Raw genomic sequence first — 14,027 nt, forward strand, 5'->3', positions numbered from 1 at the left:
TGAATATTTTTAATACGTTAATACCTTTTTAATTTACTATCACAGTTACCTCAGAACATTTTACAAATAATATGTGGTTAACATACAGGAGCAGATTTATATAGTTTGGCGAAAGAAAACGGCTGGATAGTATTGAACCTTTCGATATAAATACTTCACATATAAAGTCAAAAGAGTCCCATGTGTATTCTCAACAGTAAAGAAAAAGATTTCGCATGACCTCAACTCTTCCTGTCTTGGCAGCTCGTGAAACTCCGCAGAACAGGGACGAAAACAGGCCATTGCTGCCGCCTCGCGGTTGAAAGGGGGAGATTGCGATCAAATTGCTTTGGATGTCCACATCGACTTAAAATGACTAATTTATTTAACGCTTTTATTCCGCTTCATTTGGATGCCTCTCTACTCTGCACACTTCGGTATATTTGCTGTAACCGAAATCTATTTTAAACACTGACAGCAAAATGTAGGCTACGAGATTAGTAGTCCGTCTATGACTTGGGCTTCACTTAATTTTAAATAGACACAATAAATAGTATATTCTTTCATTTTTAGATAGCCTTTGATTTATTTTCAACGATTCATTTGAAAATATTATATAATTATATAATTATAATATAATTTTATCACCTTAAATTCGTATAGGTGCAATAAAACCGGTATGTATAAGCATTATCACCTTGGCAACGGAACAGTTTCTTATTTATGTTTTATATTAGATCAAAACGTAAGACAAAGACACATGGATTCAGCCTTTTAATTTGTATACCCAATTGTCCAAGAGGTGAATCAACACTGCTACTATATGATATTTCAAACAATGACGCAAAGCAATCAAAACTTAACAAAGAGACATGTCTATGAAACAAAAAAGCTTCAATAAATATTATATTTACAATACATTTAACAAAGAGCAAATCCATGCAAACGCACTACTGTGGCCTTACATCAAAAGGTTTACAGTTACACCTCAAACAGATTTAATCTTTTAATTAATTCCACCCCCCCCCCCCCCCCCCCCCCCCTATATTAATGTTAGTGGACATGTCTATGTAGATAGCTGCAAAACCCTTGGGGTTCAGAAACGAATGTTTATGATTATTTACATTTTGTGATTCGGTTGTAAGTGTAAACAAAAAATTGCCGATTAAATCTATTTTTATTGTTAAGTGGATAAGTCGCACTGTACTCATAAAACTTGGTTTTCAATATTATTACATGTCCACAAGGGGGCAATCTAACATTAAGAATTCCATGCATATTATTCACTTCTGACTGATGCCTCCATTTACGTCTTCATCTACAAAAACATGTAAATGTTATTTCATGTTTGCGGATTTGTCTTTCATATTCAGATTTTATTTGTGATTTGGTTTCAAGTGCTCTTAAAGATCTGAAGTAAACAAGAAAGGCTACAATCACAGATCAAAGAATAACTTTCAAAAAACAAACGAAAGCCTGATACACTTATTAAATACAAATCTGTTTTGACACCACCTTTACCTCTGCTTTGAGGTTCATAATGGAATGTAAGTTTTGACTGAGGTAAAAATCTTGCAAAAGCCACTCTCGTAAGTAAACTAATCAGTTACAGCAAAATACTTGATATGTGAGTTTACCTTGAATACTGTCTTCATACACAAATGTGCATTTATTAATTAGTTATTCATTAATTATGCATCAGCTTTAAGACAAAACAACAAAACAAATCCTTTCTTTTTAATGGCTTTGATGTGTAGCCTGAATTTGATGGTACAGTAGTCTACATACAGGGTCCTTACAACAAAATATGCTTTTAAGCCCTTTAATAACATGTGCTGCCACTACTGCTACAACCCCCACTCCCCTCCCCAAAGCTGGCATGTTTATTTCATCCAAAAGGCATTATCTTCATACATGTCTTACAGCCCCTGCGCTTCCAGTGATGGAGTGTCTGAACATACTCCTCCTTAATCCTGAACCTTTAGTCTTGGGAATATGCTGATACTTCTTACAGATACTGAGATCACCGTGTTGATTTTCGTCACTGCAGCTGTTCAGACCACCAATAGACCAGCTAATGGCATTTGCTTCCGTTCTGTCAGACTCTATACCTCCCTGGGAAAGAGCAAAGACAAACACACAGAAAGCGCAAAGTGAGCACAAACAGCGAAAAAAATAACCACATTGTGTAACCTCACTGCTTATTAATTTGTTTTGTCCCAAAATAACTGTTCATACGATACACAATATTCAAACCGAGAAAACCTTTAGTAACCTCAGTTTTAGTACATCGGACAAAAAGAGACCCAAATTGCGAAAAGGACTTCCTGATGCTTTCTTATCCAGACATTCTCTCTAAAAGGTCTACCAAAACCACACTGCAACCCCCTTAATATATCTGGGTGGAGACCAAGATCATCAGATAAATGAGGATCAAGACAAAAGACCTTGATGGTGAAATGCCAGCTTCCCACAGGCTGTTAGACAATGGAGCCTGCCTATTTCAGACCTGGGTGAGAACCGAGGTCATCTGAGGTCATCACGTTTTGGCCTATCATATGTTCCATGAAGGCAGAAGACCTTAATGGCCAACAGCAGTCTGATGTCGAGCGGCGGAGGGAGGGGGGGGAGGAGATAGTGAGCACTAATGACCCCTTATTACAAAAGGTCACATTGCAAAGGCATTACCAGACATGAGCGTAAGCTTTGAAGTCTGAACAGACAGGAACAGTCAATCAGCAGGTTATTGGGGACGGCTACAGGGCTGTGTCTTAATGTTTGGTGTTGACACAGTGCAGTAGCGTTATGGCTCGGGCTGGTGGGTGCAGGATGCAGATAGCATGTCTGGCATGCGATCCTTTCGGTTTAGGTGTGGTGCTAAAAACAAATACAAATGTAGCCTAATTGGGTGTCATATCACTTAGGGATGTACCGATATATCAGACAACAATTGACATGGACCGATATCATCAGCTGACTTGGTCGATAGGAAGTGCTAGGAATTTTATGCTAATCCAAGTGGGAAAAAATAGGACATTAAGTAATTGCTGCAACAAAAAAACACTACGATATTTCAAAAGAATTATGAAAGCACTAGATTAGTGAGTAATTTTTTTAAATGACACTCATTATCAGTGTTGGGAACTTTTAAAAAAGTAATTATAGTTACTCACTACTTCTTCAAAAAAGTAACTGAGTTAGTAACTGAATTACTCTAATAAAAGTAACTCGTTACCAGGGAAAGTAACTATTTGCGTTACAGTTTAAAAAAGGTTATATGCCAATTAATAAAGTTTTTTTTTTTAAGCAGTTTTCACAGTCAGTTGAAATGAGTAGATCAGAAAGTTGTTTAACTTTTGGTATTTATTGCACATCCACAGATCAGTGCAGGATAAAATCCTTTAAAATCCCAAATCTGTAAAAAAATTAATAATAAAAAAAAAAAAAAACCAAAAAAAACAAACCAAAAGTAAACAGTTACACTATATAAAGTGCATTTACATCTATTACAAGTATTTTCTTAAATAATGTTTATATCGCCTTGAAAATGCTAAATTTTCTTCGGCTTGCACCTGACGCCATTTCGGCCTCTTTTCCGTTTGTGTCGTGTCAATCGCGTGCTTCGGCGCGCGTGTAAAAACACTGGCCCTGATTGGCTACCATAACGCTGCCTTAGCCAATCGCTTACTGACTTATTAAGTTAAACAGGTGTTACACCGAGAACTGTAACCTATTGGGATCTGTTACTCCTCACTAGCCTGGGCAGCGGTCCGCTCGCATTAGTATATCAATATATAGTAACGCACCGCTTTTAATGACCAGTAACGTAAACGGCGTTGTAACGACAGGAAAAGTAACTAATTATATTATCCCGTTACTTACAAAATGACGCCGTTACCTAACGCCGTTATTTTTAACGGCGTTATTCGCAACACTGCTCATTATTCATTAGTGTAGTGTGTGTGTGTGTGTGTGTGTGTGTGTGGGGGGGGGGGGGGGGTGAATTATTAAAGCAGGTCATTAATAATTCATGCATGCAAAGAGCTGTTATGTTGGGCACTTACGAGGCAGTGAGCGTAGAGTTGAGCACCATGGTTGTGCGTATTCTTTGCAGCTGAGCCCTGGTCAGCTTCCTATGCTGCCTCTGCTGGTGCTCTGATGCTGCTATGTCACACTTCCCCTCCAAAGCACCAGGGGGTGATGTTCTCCCACTGTCCCACTCTGAGCAACTCTGGGCCCGGTATACAAGACGTGTGTCTGCCCTTTTGAGAGAGTCAGCAACGTTGCCCGATGGAGTGTGGGGGTCCTGGTAGGGCTGCCCAGACTCTGCCTGTAGGAGCTCATTGCTGCATGATGAGTGTTGGGAGAGGTGAGACAGGCTCTTGCTAATGCTACAGTAAGTTGTCTCGGAGGTGTGTGGCAGAGCAGCCAGTCTTTGGAGAAGGTCGTCCTCTGAGCGTGACCTCAGGGTGAAGTGCTGCAGGAAGTCTGGACGAGGGTGGACTGGTGACTTGCGTCGCAATGTCAGAGAGCGACACCCAGAGTCCTGAGAAGCAGCCACAAAGTATTCCACCTGCTCCGGTTCCTGTACCAGGTGCTTCTGAGGGTTGGAATGGTCATCCAAGATGTTTGACTCATTAACAGTCACCTGAGAGCCATTCCAAGCCAATGAGTCCTCTTCGTCTGCGTCGTCGTCATTATCAGCATCATCTTCCTCAAAGGCTTCCTCTTCCTCCCCCGTGTCAGTTTCCTCTCCTTCGCTCTGGTCCACTCCTGCCTTCAACTCCAGCTCTGCAATCAGAGACTCTGGAGAGAGCGTTCCGTAGGCACTGTCCACAGACAGAGACCGACTCTCTGGATCTACCTCCATGGCACTTAGATCACACAGCCTCTCCAGAGCTTGGCCGTCACTGGCAGAAAGGAAGTCCCCTGGGCTTGATGAATCAGAGTGCAGGGAGTGTCTGAGAGACACACTTTCTGTCTCCATAGGCACGGACGATCTGACCTCCTCGGGCTCATCCATCGTGACCACAGAGAGGGTCTCAGTGGAGCCGTCTGATTGGCTGGGTGAGAGAAAAATGCTTTGGTGAATACAGACCAACCATCTGAAAGCCAATTTTATTGTTGGTTTTATTCATTAATAAGGCAGCAAGCTTAAAAAGGTAATGTGACAGTCAACCTGAACTGGGGCACAAAAATCCCCCGCCCAAACCTGCACCTGGATTTTTGTCTTACAATAAAAAAAAAAAATTATTCTGGGTTTCTCTGTGATCTAATAAATGGAAGTAGACTAATATGAATCACATATATCTGTCTAGGCAGGTGAAGCATTACCTCTTGTCTAGTGGTTCTTTGTGCTGTAGAGAAGGGGAACTAGATGTAGACATGCTACTTTCTGTCCCCTCCTCCTCCTCTTCTCCCTCGTCCCTCTGGGATTTGGAGCGGAGCCTCTCGAGCTGATTCTGCATAATACACTCCAGCATTTCAGAATTGGCAAAACATCTAGCATGCTAATCAAAGTTAATCTAAATGTGTGCTAATCTAAAGATGTGAAGTGCCACAAATTCACAAAATAAGTAAAACCATTGCTGTTATCATAGACCGATCTTATCTATAATATATTACAGTCATAGTTTGTAATTCATTTTACAAACTGAGATTCTGTCTTGGATTAAATCTGTATATTCTCCTAAAGAGGAACAGGACTATTTGGGCTTTGCATGTCTTGTCTAACCATTCTTATTTTGAGATGATATGAAGGTAGGTAGCCTTCTACTAGTGGGTTCCTTGGGTTCCTCCAGCAGGTCCTCCTGGTACCTTGATGCTTCCATGCATAGGACTCGGTAAAAGTGATCCCATCAAATTCTCTTATAAATAGGTTGCTGCTACCTGTGCTCATATTTCAGTGGATGTTTTCCTGGAAAGGAGGTACCTGTGCATTGTAGATGGCCTCCACCCAGCTGCGGCCTTGGGCACCACTGGTGGCCTGGAAGCAGTAAGAGGCCACAGCGGTGCGGAACTCGTTGAGGTAGATGAGGAGAAAGGCTCCTGAATCCTTCAGCTCCCTACAGACCACGTTCTGAATGACCAATGGCTGGCGAATGACCTTCACCTTCTCCACGCGCTTCACTGGTTTGGTGATCAATAGCACATCCGTGAACAGGAGACAGTACACGTCCATCTGGGGGAAAGAGGGAGAAGAGGAATGAGGGTTGTAGCAATCACAACAGATGTCCACTGTCTGGAAGAGAAGTGACAAAGTACATCTCTGTTCTACAAAATAAAGTGGAGATGTACAAGTACTAATCTGTACCTTTTAGGTTTCAATTATCTTCTAGGTTGTATGGGTAATATTTTAAATGAACCTGACTCTAGTGGCATAGACCTGACCCTTGTTAGACGAGTTATACATTAAATGAATCTGACCCTAGTTACATGGTTATAGCTTAAATGGACCTGACCATAATTACACAGATTATAGCTTAAAAGAACCTGAATCAAGTTGCATAGGTTACACTTTAAACAGGCCTGAGCTAAAGGACCTCACTCTAGTAACAAATGAGTCAGTGTTTTTTCGACGAGTGATGGCCTGACCCAGTTTGTACTGACAGAGTTGTACTGACAGAGTTCTCACCCTGCTCTCTTTGCCTTCCTTCATCTTTAGCGCCCCCTCCAGGTGGAGTTGACGCGTTTCCTCTGGTGAGGCACCCATGACCGGAGCCGTCAGGTCAAACTGATTGTACTCTCTGAGGATCTGGTTGGGAGGGGGGGTGTCAGAGAACAGCAGGGACAATTAGCGCTGGTCCACTTCTGAACACGCGAGAGGGGTCAGAGGTTAACCCGTGAGACATTGAGTTCTTGTAGAGCTGGTTCAGGTCACCCCACCTTTTCCACCTCCTCGCTAGCGCCCTCTACGGCCTCATACGCCTCCACGCGGCTTGCGATGGCGGCCAGCTTCTGCTTCTCCTCCCTCTGCCTCATCTGAGAGTCCACGCTGTTGATGAAGCCCTCCACCTCGGCCACCTGCAGTGAAGCCCACCACATTCCACCATCTTACCATGACAGACTACTGAATGCCCAATAACTGTACGGCATGTGCAAGACTTCTTCACATATAAAACTATAACTGCACAGTCACAGGACATGAACAATAGGAAGAAGGCCGTCTTTCTGACCATTCTGGTGATGGTCTCTCGTGCCGCCTGGTCGTCGGTCTTCTTCAGCACACTCTTCAGCAGGAGTGGATACTTGGTGAGTCTCTGGTGAGGCTTCACCAGCATGTCAGTGAGCTTCAGCCGGCTGCACTGTTTATGGGTCTCTGCCCACTGCACAGGAGCACAACACACAGTGTGGCAGTTAAAGAACACTGGACAACAGTCTCCACCAGGTGTCATGTTAATGCACAGGAAGGACAAAGATCTTCTGTCTGGGACTGCGTCAGGGGTCTCTGGATTACATACAAGCATGCAGTTCTTCTGAAGTGGAGAACTGTTATTGTTGCAGTTTGTTATTGTTCTTGGCCTCCACAACAGTAACATATTAAAACATGCTCTATTTAGGGAGTCGTGAAGCTTATAATAATAATAGGAAGAAGAAGAAGAAGAAGAAGAAGAAGAAGAATTAATCAATTGGAGTATTGGTTCTGAATACTAATCATTAGTAATACTATTCCTAGAAATGGGGTTGAGTAGGAGGCGGGGTTTAGCTGTGAGTGGCAGCTGTGAGGGACTCACGGTCACATAGATCCTGAAGAGTTCGTTGTCCTTCATTAAAGTGCGCATATACTCCATGCAACTTTCCTCTTCCATACAGTAACGGATGTAGGGTTTAAACCTGTAACCAAACTACACACACACACGCGCGCACACACACACGCACACACGCGCACACGCGCACACACACACGCACACACGCACACACACACAGTACAACAAAGGTCAGTCACAGGATTGTGAGCTCATAATTTTCTTGCTGACCCAACCTTTGAAAGTGGTGTGTGACTATGTGTGTGTGTGTATGTGCTCACAGTGCAGAAGCCCTGTTGTAGGTCCATCGGATCAAGCAGGGTATGTCTGTTCCTGGCCCGTTCCAGGGCGGGTAGCAAGACGTCGGCCCACAGGGACGTGTGTAGCAGCACGATCTCCTGTATGTTCCCGAACAGACGGGCAGGCTCCACCTCACTCAGAAACCCACTCTCCTGCAGGTTTAACAACCCACAGAGGAACAGCTACACACACAGACAGACACACACACACACACACACACACACACACACACACACACAGACCAAAAAAAGTGTATTGAACTTTGTGGCATTCAGCTACTAAAATAACAACTACAACACAAACCATTAACTTCACGTCCAAGCTGTTTCCTATGACTAAACCGATGTGAGCATAATCCAGCATAATCCCGCCTCAACAGCGCCTCTGCAGCGGAGCTTACATCAGTGATGACGTGCAGCTTCTTAATGTAGTCGGACTCTGTCTGCAGCAGTTCCCAGATGGCCTCCTGTTGATGGCACAGTCGTTTGGACAGAGCCTAAAACCAAGCAACAGACAGTCTGAGAAGCGTGCGGCCTGCCTGGGGCTCTGAGGAGCGTGGGAAAGGCTTCACAGATCCACTCCTACTGTACAGCACTCGTACCACTGGATCTGTGGAACTAAAGCTAAATTACAATTCACCATCTATAAACGAGGAAGACAGTGCATATTAATTTGCCAGTGCTGAATATTTTAACCGCTTAACAAATGCACACGAAACCACAACTATAGATGCTCATGTCATAATTATGGTAGAGTTCTCTCTAGGGTGTAGACAACCAACACAATGTTTTTTTTAAACAATTCATCTCCATGACACAGCCCAATTTAAATACACAAACACTGTAAATGCAGAAGTCACCGAGTCCTTCAGTTAGTCTTTGATTACAGCCATAAAATGGGAGGAGAGTTTGTCCTTCCACAGCTATAGCAAGATGACTTTCGTCTTGTATTTATGGCAGGTCATAATGTCATAAATGTCTGATTATGAGAATGTTTTCCATGTGCTTTGTTACCACACTGTTTGCATCCATGTTTGTGCAAATGGGAAAGAGAAGACAGTATGGCTGTCTGGTATTTTAAATTGTGCTTTTATCTTAGTATCTGTGTGCCTGACAACGGCAAAAACCCCCCACAAAAAGGGTCCATATATCTGTGATGTTGTCTGAAGGTTGGTAAGAGAGCCTCTCAGTTAATGTTGCCTTAAAAGAACACCGTGTCTGTGTGAGTGTGTGAGAATGAGTAGACGTGTTCAGGGGCACCACCAGAGATTTTGGGGCCCATAAAAACATATAGAACATTCTATTAATCACGATAGGTTAATAATTCAATATTGAAAACGTATACCTAAAGCTCTAATTAAATGTTTAGGGCCCCATCAGTCATGAGTCCTAACTTAGCGCCCCTGTGTGTGGTGTGTGCGTATGTGTGTGTGGGGTGTGTGTGTGTGTGTGGTGGCATGCATGCATGCGTGTGTACCTCAGGATTTCCCAGCAGGCCTTTCCAGCTGTCCTCCAGCTCCAGGTTGGGCTCCTCCTCCCAGGAGTCTTTGTGGAAGGAGAGCTGCTGGGGCACTGTGGGTAATCCAAACGTGTTGTACGAGTGGAGCTTACTCTGCAACTGCTCCGCTCTATCACACTCCTGCTGGAGAAAAATAAAGAAAGATGGATGGATCAGTGAAAATGTTGGTTGATGAACAGACAGATAGACCACAATAAAGAATTGACTGAAAGACCCACTTGGGTCCTACTGTCTGAATTTCATGCTACATTGTGTGTTCATCAGTTTATGTTTATGTAAACTGATCACAATTTTAATTACAAACTGAACAGCATTAACTGTAACAGTTGCTCAGCTTTAACATTTGTGTAGAGCTGTCTGGCGTTGAATAGATAAATGGTAATTGTAAGTCACTTCATTGTGCAGTGTGCTGTTTACAGCACAAAACCAAACCCCCAGGCACCTTTTAAGAGCTCCGTGCACACCACATAGAAGGCATTGTTGTCCGCACCGGACCAACGTCAGGACAGGAGCCAAGCCGGAACAAAGACAGGGGAACATATCCTCTGCCACTGTGTGGGTCCTCCTGGGACTGCCAACTGGAGTAAACACACTCAAGTCTGGGAGTTGTGGAGATCCCCACGAATTACCCAACCAGACACCTCTACACAACCCTCCAAACACTTCACCGATATCCCACATGCACTTCCAGGAAAGTTCCACTCGAAACCGCTTTCCTGTGCTCAGGCTGTGCAGTTGGGAGATTAAAAAGCTCATTGGCTTTGACAAATCAATGACCTTTTTCCGCATGCCTAACAGGTCTAAGTGGGGCATAAGTGCGAGAGACGGCAGCTTTGCCCAGTCGAGGGGGGGTGGTATCAGTGGGCCGGATACTTCTGTATTCTGACAGAGCGCGTCCGGATGGCGCACCTTGCCGATGGAGCCGTTGCTGGAGCTGGAGCCGAAGAGGACGCTGATGCGGCTGGCGGCTCGGTTCTTCCAGCGCTCCGTTCCCGTGGCAGAGTTCGGCAGCGACCCAGACGCGGAGTCCGTGGCAGGAATGCTGGCGTCACCCAGGAACTCGGTCATGTTTTTCCGTCTGCGTCCTTGACCCTGACGGAGAGGGAGAGAGGGACAGAGAGAGAGAGAGAGAGAGAAAGGGACAGAGGGACAATGTCACCACAAGACGAGCACCTTGAAACACTCCCGTCATACAAATCAAGAGCATCGACCCACACGCCGAGAGACCTGGAGGCACTCAGGGCACCATGTGGCATTGTATGCGTCCAGGCGCTTGACTCAGCCTGCAGGTCAAAGGTCACATGTAGACAATACAACCGGATGTTTGCGTATATGCAGCGTCGGGCTTCATCTCGACCGTCGCGTACGAGCCGCCTTCACCCGGAGTCTGGACAGGAGAAACCCCTATTGTTTCTGAGTGGGGTCCGTCCTAGTCATCCCGCCACTGCCGACGCTCTCTGTAATGTGGGGCGGGGAGGGGTGGGGGCTGTAATGGCGCGGCTCTGACTGACGGCCTGGCGTGAACCCTCTGACCCAGGAGAACAGGAGTAGCCCGTGAGTCACAACAGGAAAGGAGGCAAGGCAACACTCTGAAAACATAGTCAAGGCTTTTCCCTTCCTGACACAATGGAGGAGAAGTGAGGAACGCAAGAACAGACCAAGGGAAAATGTCCCTAGGGTTCAGATGACTTAAGCCTTTAAGACAATGTGTTCTACTGACGGGATTTTTTTAAGGAAAACAAAACAATCGGTTAAAAATAATAAAAATGACAGACTTTTCAGTGGAAAACGTGAGGTGATTATTGTATAGCTGCATGAACGCTGATGCTAAACAGACTTCTCTGCACCTAGCAGTCTCTCTACAAGTCCCAGTTTGCGATAACATTCAAGCGGTTTAAAAGCAACCTTTAAATTATCAGAGGCGCAATCTGAGCTGGCTTTCACTATACTGTGTTTCTGTAAAATGATGCAATGCATTTAAAGTATCTAAGGTCATCTGTAATTCCAACTGCTATTGCTGTTTAATCTAGCTCCATAATCCAATTTTCTCTGACAGAAAAAGCACTCTGGACACACAGCAGTAACTAGAATTAAAAGCTACACTGGGAAACCAAGCACACTAACTGCCTCTCAGTTGGTGTACTACTATACAGTTGAGGACTCATACCTATAAATGACCTTTAGCTTAATTTGGACCAATATGCTGGTATCAGGGCAAGAAAGCCACTGACTTTGATAATCACTGACCGTTTCATTGCAACCCCCCCCCCCCCCCCCCCCCCAACTCAAACTAGTTCAGGATTGCTGGCACCCTCCAGATGAGTTCACTCTTTAATTAACTCTTGCTTTAAATGTTTTTGTTCATTCCATCAGGTTGCATTCTGGGACATCATTTATGTGAACTGGAAGAGAATAATCACTTGTGATGATGTACAGTGTTCTTAACCGCCAAGCATTTGTATGCAGGAAGCCCAATCTCTGATGGCACATCTTTTAGCATGGTTTAACATAGTTATATTTCATGTTTTTATTATTAATAAATAAATGTTTAAGAATTTAACCATTTTCACTTTCTAAAAAAAACGAATCCAACAATTGTCATTGCCATAAACTAAATGACTTTCAATTTACAAGAAAACGGTGGCGCAGATCTCATAAACTAACTTCTCCACTTCAAACCTGAACCCTACTGCCAGCTCACAAGTGATAATTCAGTAGCTGCTCACCGTGGATGTCAGTGGCATTTCCAAAACGCTCATCACCATTGCCTTACATCCAGAAACGACTGGCTCCTTTATTGTCCCCCTGAGAACAAACTCGAGCAAATCGCCGGCTTCTCTAAACCACAGTCGTCTGCTGCTGCTCCCCCGCTGTTCTGTCAAACCTTTCCAAGAGCCCGAACGGAACAAGGCGTTCGCAGGGACCTATCGCTGGCCGCGCGTGTCGCTGTGTGTGCGTGCGTGTGTGATCCTGAAGGTGGAGGTCTGAACAGAGCCTGCTGCATTGCCGAGGAGGCCTGGCCGGCTGTCATGGAAACGGCAGGATCCTGCCCTCCTATTGTGCGAACAGGAAGAGAGGGGACAGGAGAAGAGGTTGGAAAGCAGGGAGGCGGAGTCCCACTCTCTCTCTCCACCTCCAGCTACTGATCTACGGTCAGCTCTTAAATTTCCTCTCCTGATTTCAGCCAGTTTGGGAGAGTCACTTGAACTGACCGCAGAATAGCAGTTGGCTTCCATCCACGCAAAAGGAAACGCCAGAGATGAAAGGCCGGTCATATCCTGGAGTCACCGGCCCACTTCTCCATTGACGGATGCTGCAGTAACGTCCCCTGATCCAAAATGGCAGTCAAACTCAAGGCCAACACTCCATATGGCCCCTACACGTCTCCACATACACAAGTGCACGGAGCTGCACTGGAATACTGCAGACGGGGCAGAACAAGCATGTGGCTTCTGCAGATAAATCACTGCATACTGGACCCCCAGCTGCACAACTCCATATCAGCAGTTTACCAGCACAGCCAACACCGTAGTTTCCTCTTTTTACCTTTCTCGGTGTATCTTTGAGGTTCACACACTTCATGGCACAGCATCAAGCCATTTATTTGGAGACGGGCAAACACACACCTCTACTGAGCGTGACTAATTAGCTGCCAGCACGATGGGCTTAATTGCACGATTTGCATTTTAAAGAGACAGAATCTCTCAGTGTGTATAAACAGAAAAGCAGACAGAGGAATCAAAGGGGAAACTTTCCGCTCTCATCTTCTGCGTTCCATTTTCTGTGTCGGAGCCAAAATTTTCCGAACTTTGAAAACAACTCTGAGCAGATCTCTGCTCGTTAAGAAACACACCGGGTTGGATGACTGAACTGTCGTAGGAGAGGCGCAGCAGATTTAGGGCTAAAAGTGGGTTGCCTTGGTGATGTATTTTTGAAAGCGCAGAAGGCGAGTGATGCCTGTACATATTAAACCCATTTCCTGCTCAGCTCGGTGGCAAACACTTGTGTGAACTGAGATACTTCCTCAGTTTTTAATGCACATCTAGAAATGGCACAGAGACCAGACTACGGAAGCTAGTAATAAAGTCTGGTATCAGTATCTGCAGTTCTGCTTAGAGGGTTTCAGTGGATGCATGAAGAGTTAAACACTAATACAGCAATCATGTGGTAATTACATGTTAATCTAAGAGACTTGAGATTCATTTTTCTACAACTGAAACCACTAAAACCTATGTTCAGACGTAGCCTCTGATACAAGCCATCATAACTACTCGTGCAAGAACACAACTGACCCCATAATGTCCTCCTACACTAAATGATACTAATGTGCATCTAATGGTTACCTTAACAAAAATATACAAAAAAGTCCCTCAGTCAGTAAATGATCTAAAGTCCGTTCCAGCTGGAAAAGACACCTTTTGGTTTCACTTCACCTTATCATGGGCATTGTGACTTGGCATGTACCAATCTACCAGCAGTCATAAT

The 14,027-nt window shown here is 44.4% G+C and overlaps 1 protein-coding gene across 6 annotated transcripts in view; it reads right to left on the reverse strand.

Moving 5' to 3' along the window:
* Window positions 1-1,012: 1,012 nt before the first annotated feature.
* Window positions 1,013-14,027, reverse strand: part of plekhg5a (pleckstrin homology domain containing, family G (with RhoGef domain) member 5a) — a 35,198-nt gene continuing 22,183 nt past the window's right edge. For 5 of the 6 annotated variants that reach the window (XM_077004434.1, XM_077004436.1, XM_077004437.1 and 2 more), the window contains 12 exons: window positions 10,452-10,634; window positions 9,501-9,662; window positions 8,425-8,520; window positions 8,006-8,206; window positions 7,713-7,823; window positions 7,155-7,304; window positions 6,865-7,002; window positions 6,614-6,733; window positions 5,912-6,160; window positions 5,314-5,441; window positions 4,044-5,042; window positions 1,013-2,094 (listed from right to left, as the gene is read on the reverse strand). In XM_077004434.1, the coding sequence (XP_076860549.1) occupies window positions 2,085-2,094; window positions 4,044-5,042; window positions 5,314-5,441; window positions 5,912-6,160; window positions 6,614-6,733; window positions 6,865-7,002; window positions 7,155-7,304; window positions 7,713-7,823; window positions 8,006-8,206; window positions 8,425-8,520; window positions 9,501-9,662; window positions 10,452-10,634 (2,547 nt within the window). In that variant the 3' untranslated portion in view covers window positions 1,013-2,084. Of the gene's footprint in view, window positions 2,095-4,039; window positions 5,043-5,313; window positions 5,442-5,911; window positions 6,161-6,613; window positions 6,734-6,864; window positions 7,003-7,154; window positions 7,305-7,712; window positions 7,824-8,005; window positions 8,207-8,424; window positions 8,521-9,500; window positions 9,663-10,451; window positions 10,635-14,027 lie in introns of those variants that run through there. The other variant, XM_077004433.1, reaches the window with a different exon arrangement.

This window comes from Brachyhypopomus gauderio, chromosome 1 (assembly GCF_052324685.1).
Source record: "Brachyhypopomus gauderio isolate BG-103 chromosome 1, BGAUD_0.2, whole genome shotgun sequence".
In the NCBI taxonomy this organism is placed as follows: Eukaryota; Metazoa; Chordata; class Actinopteri; order Gymnotiformes; family Hypopomidae; genus Brachyhypopomus; species Brachyhypopomus gauderio.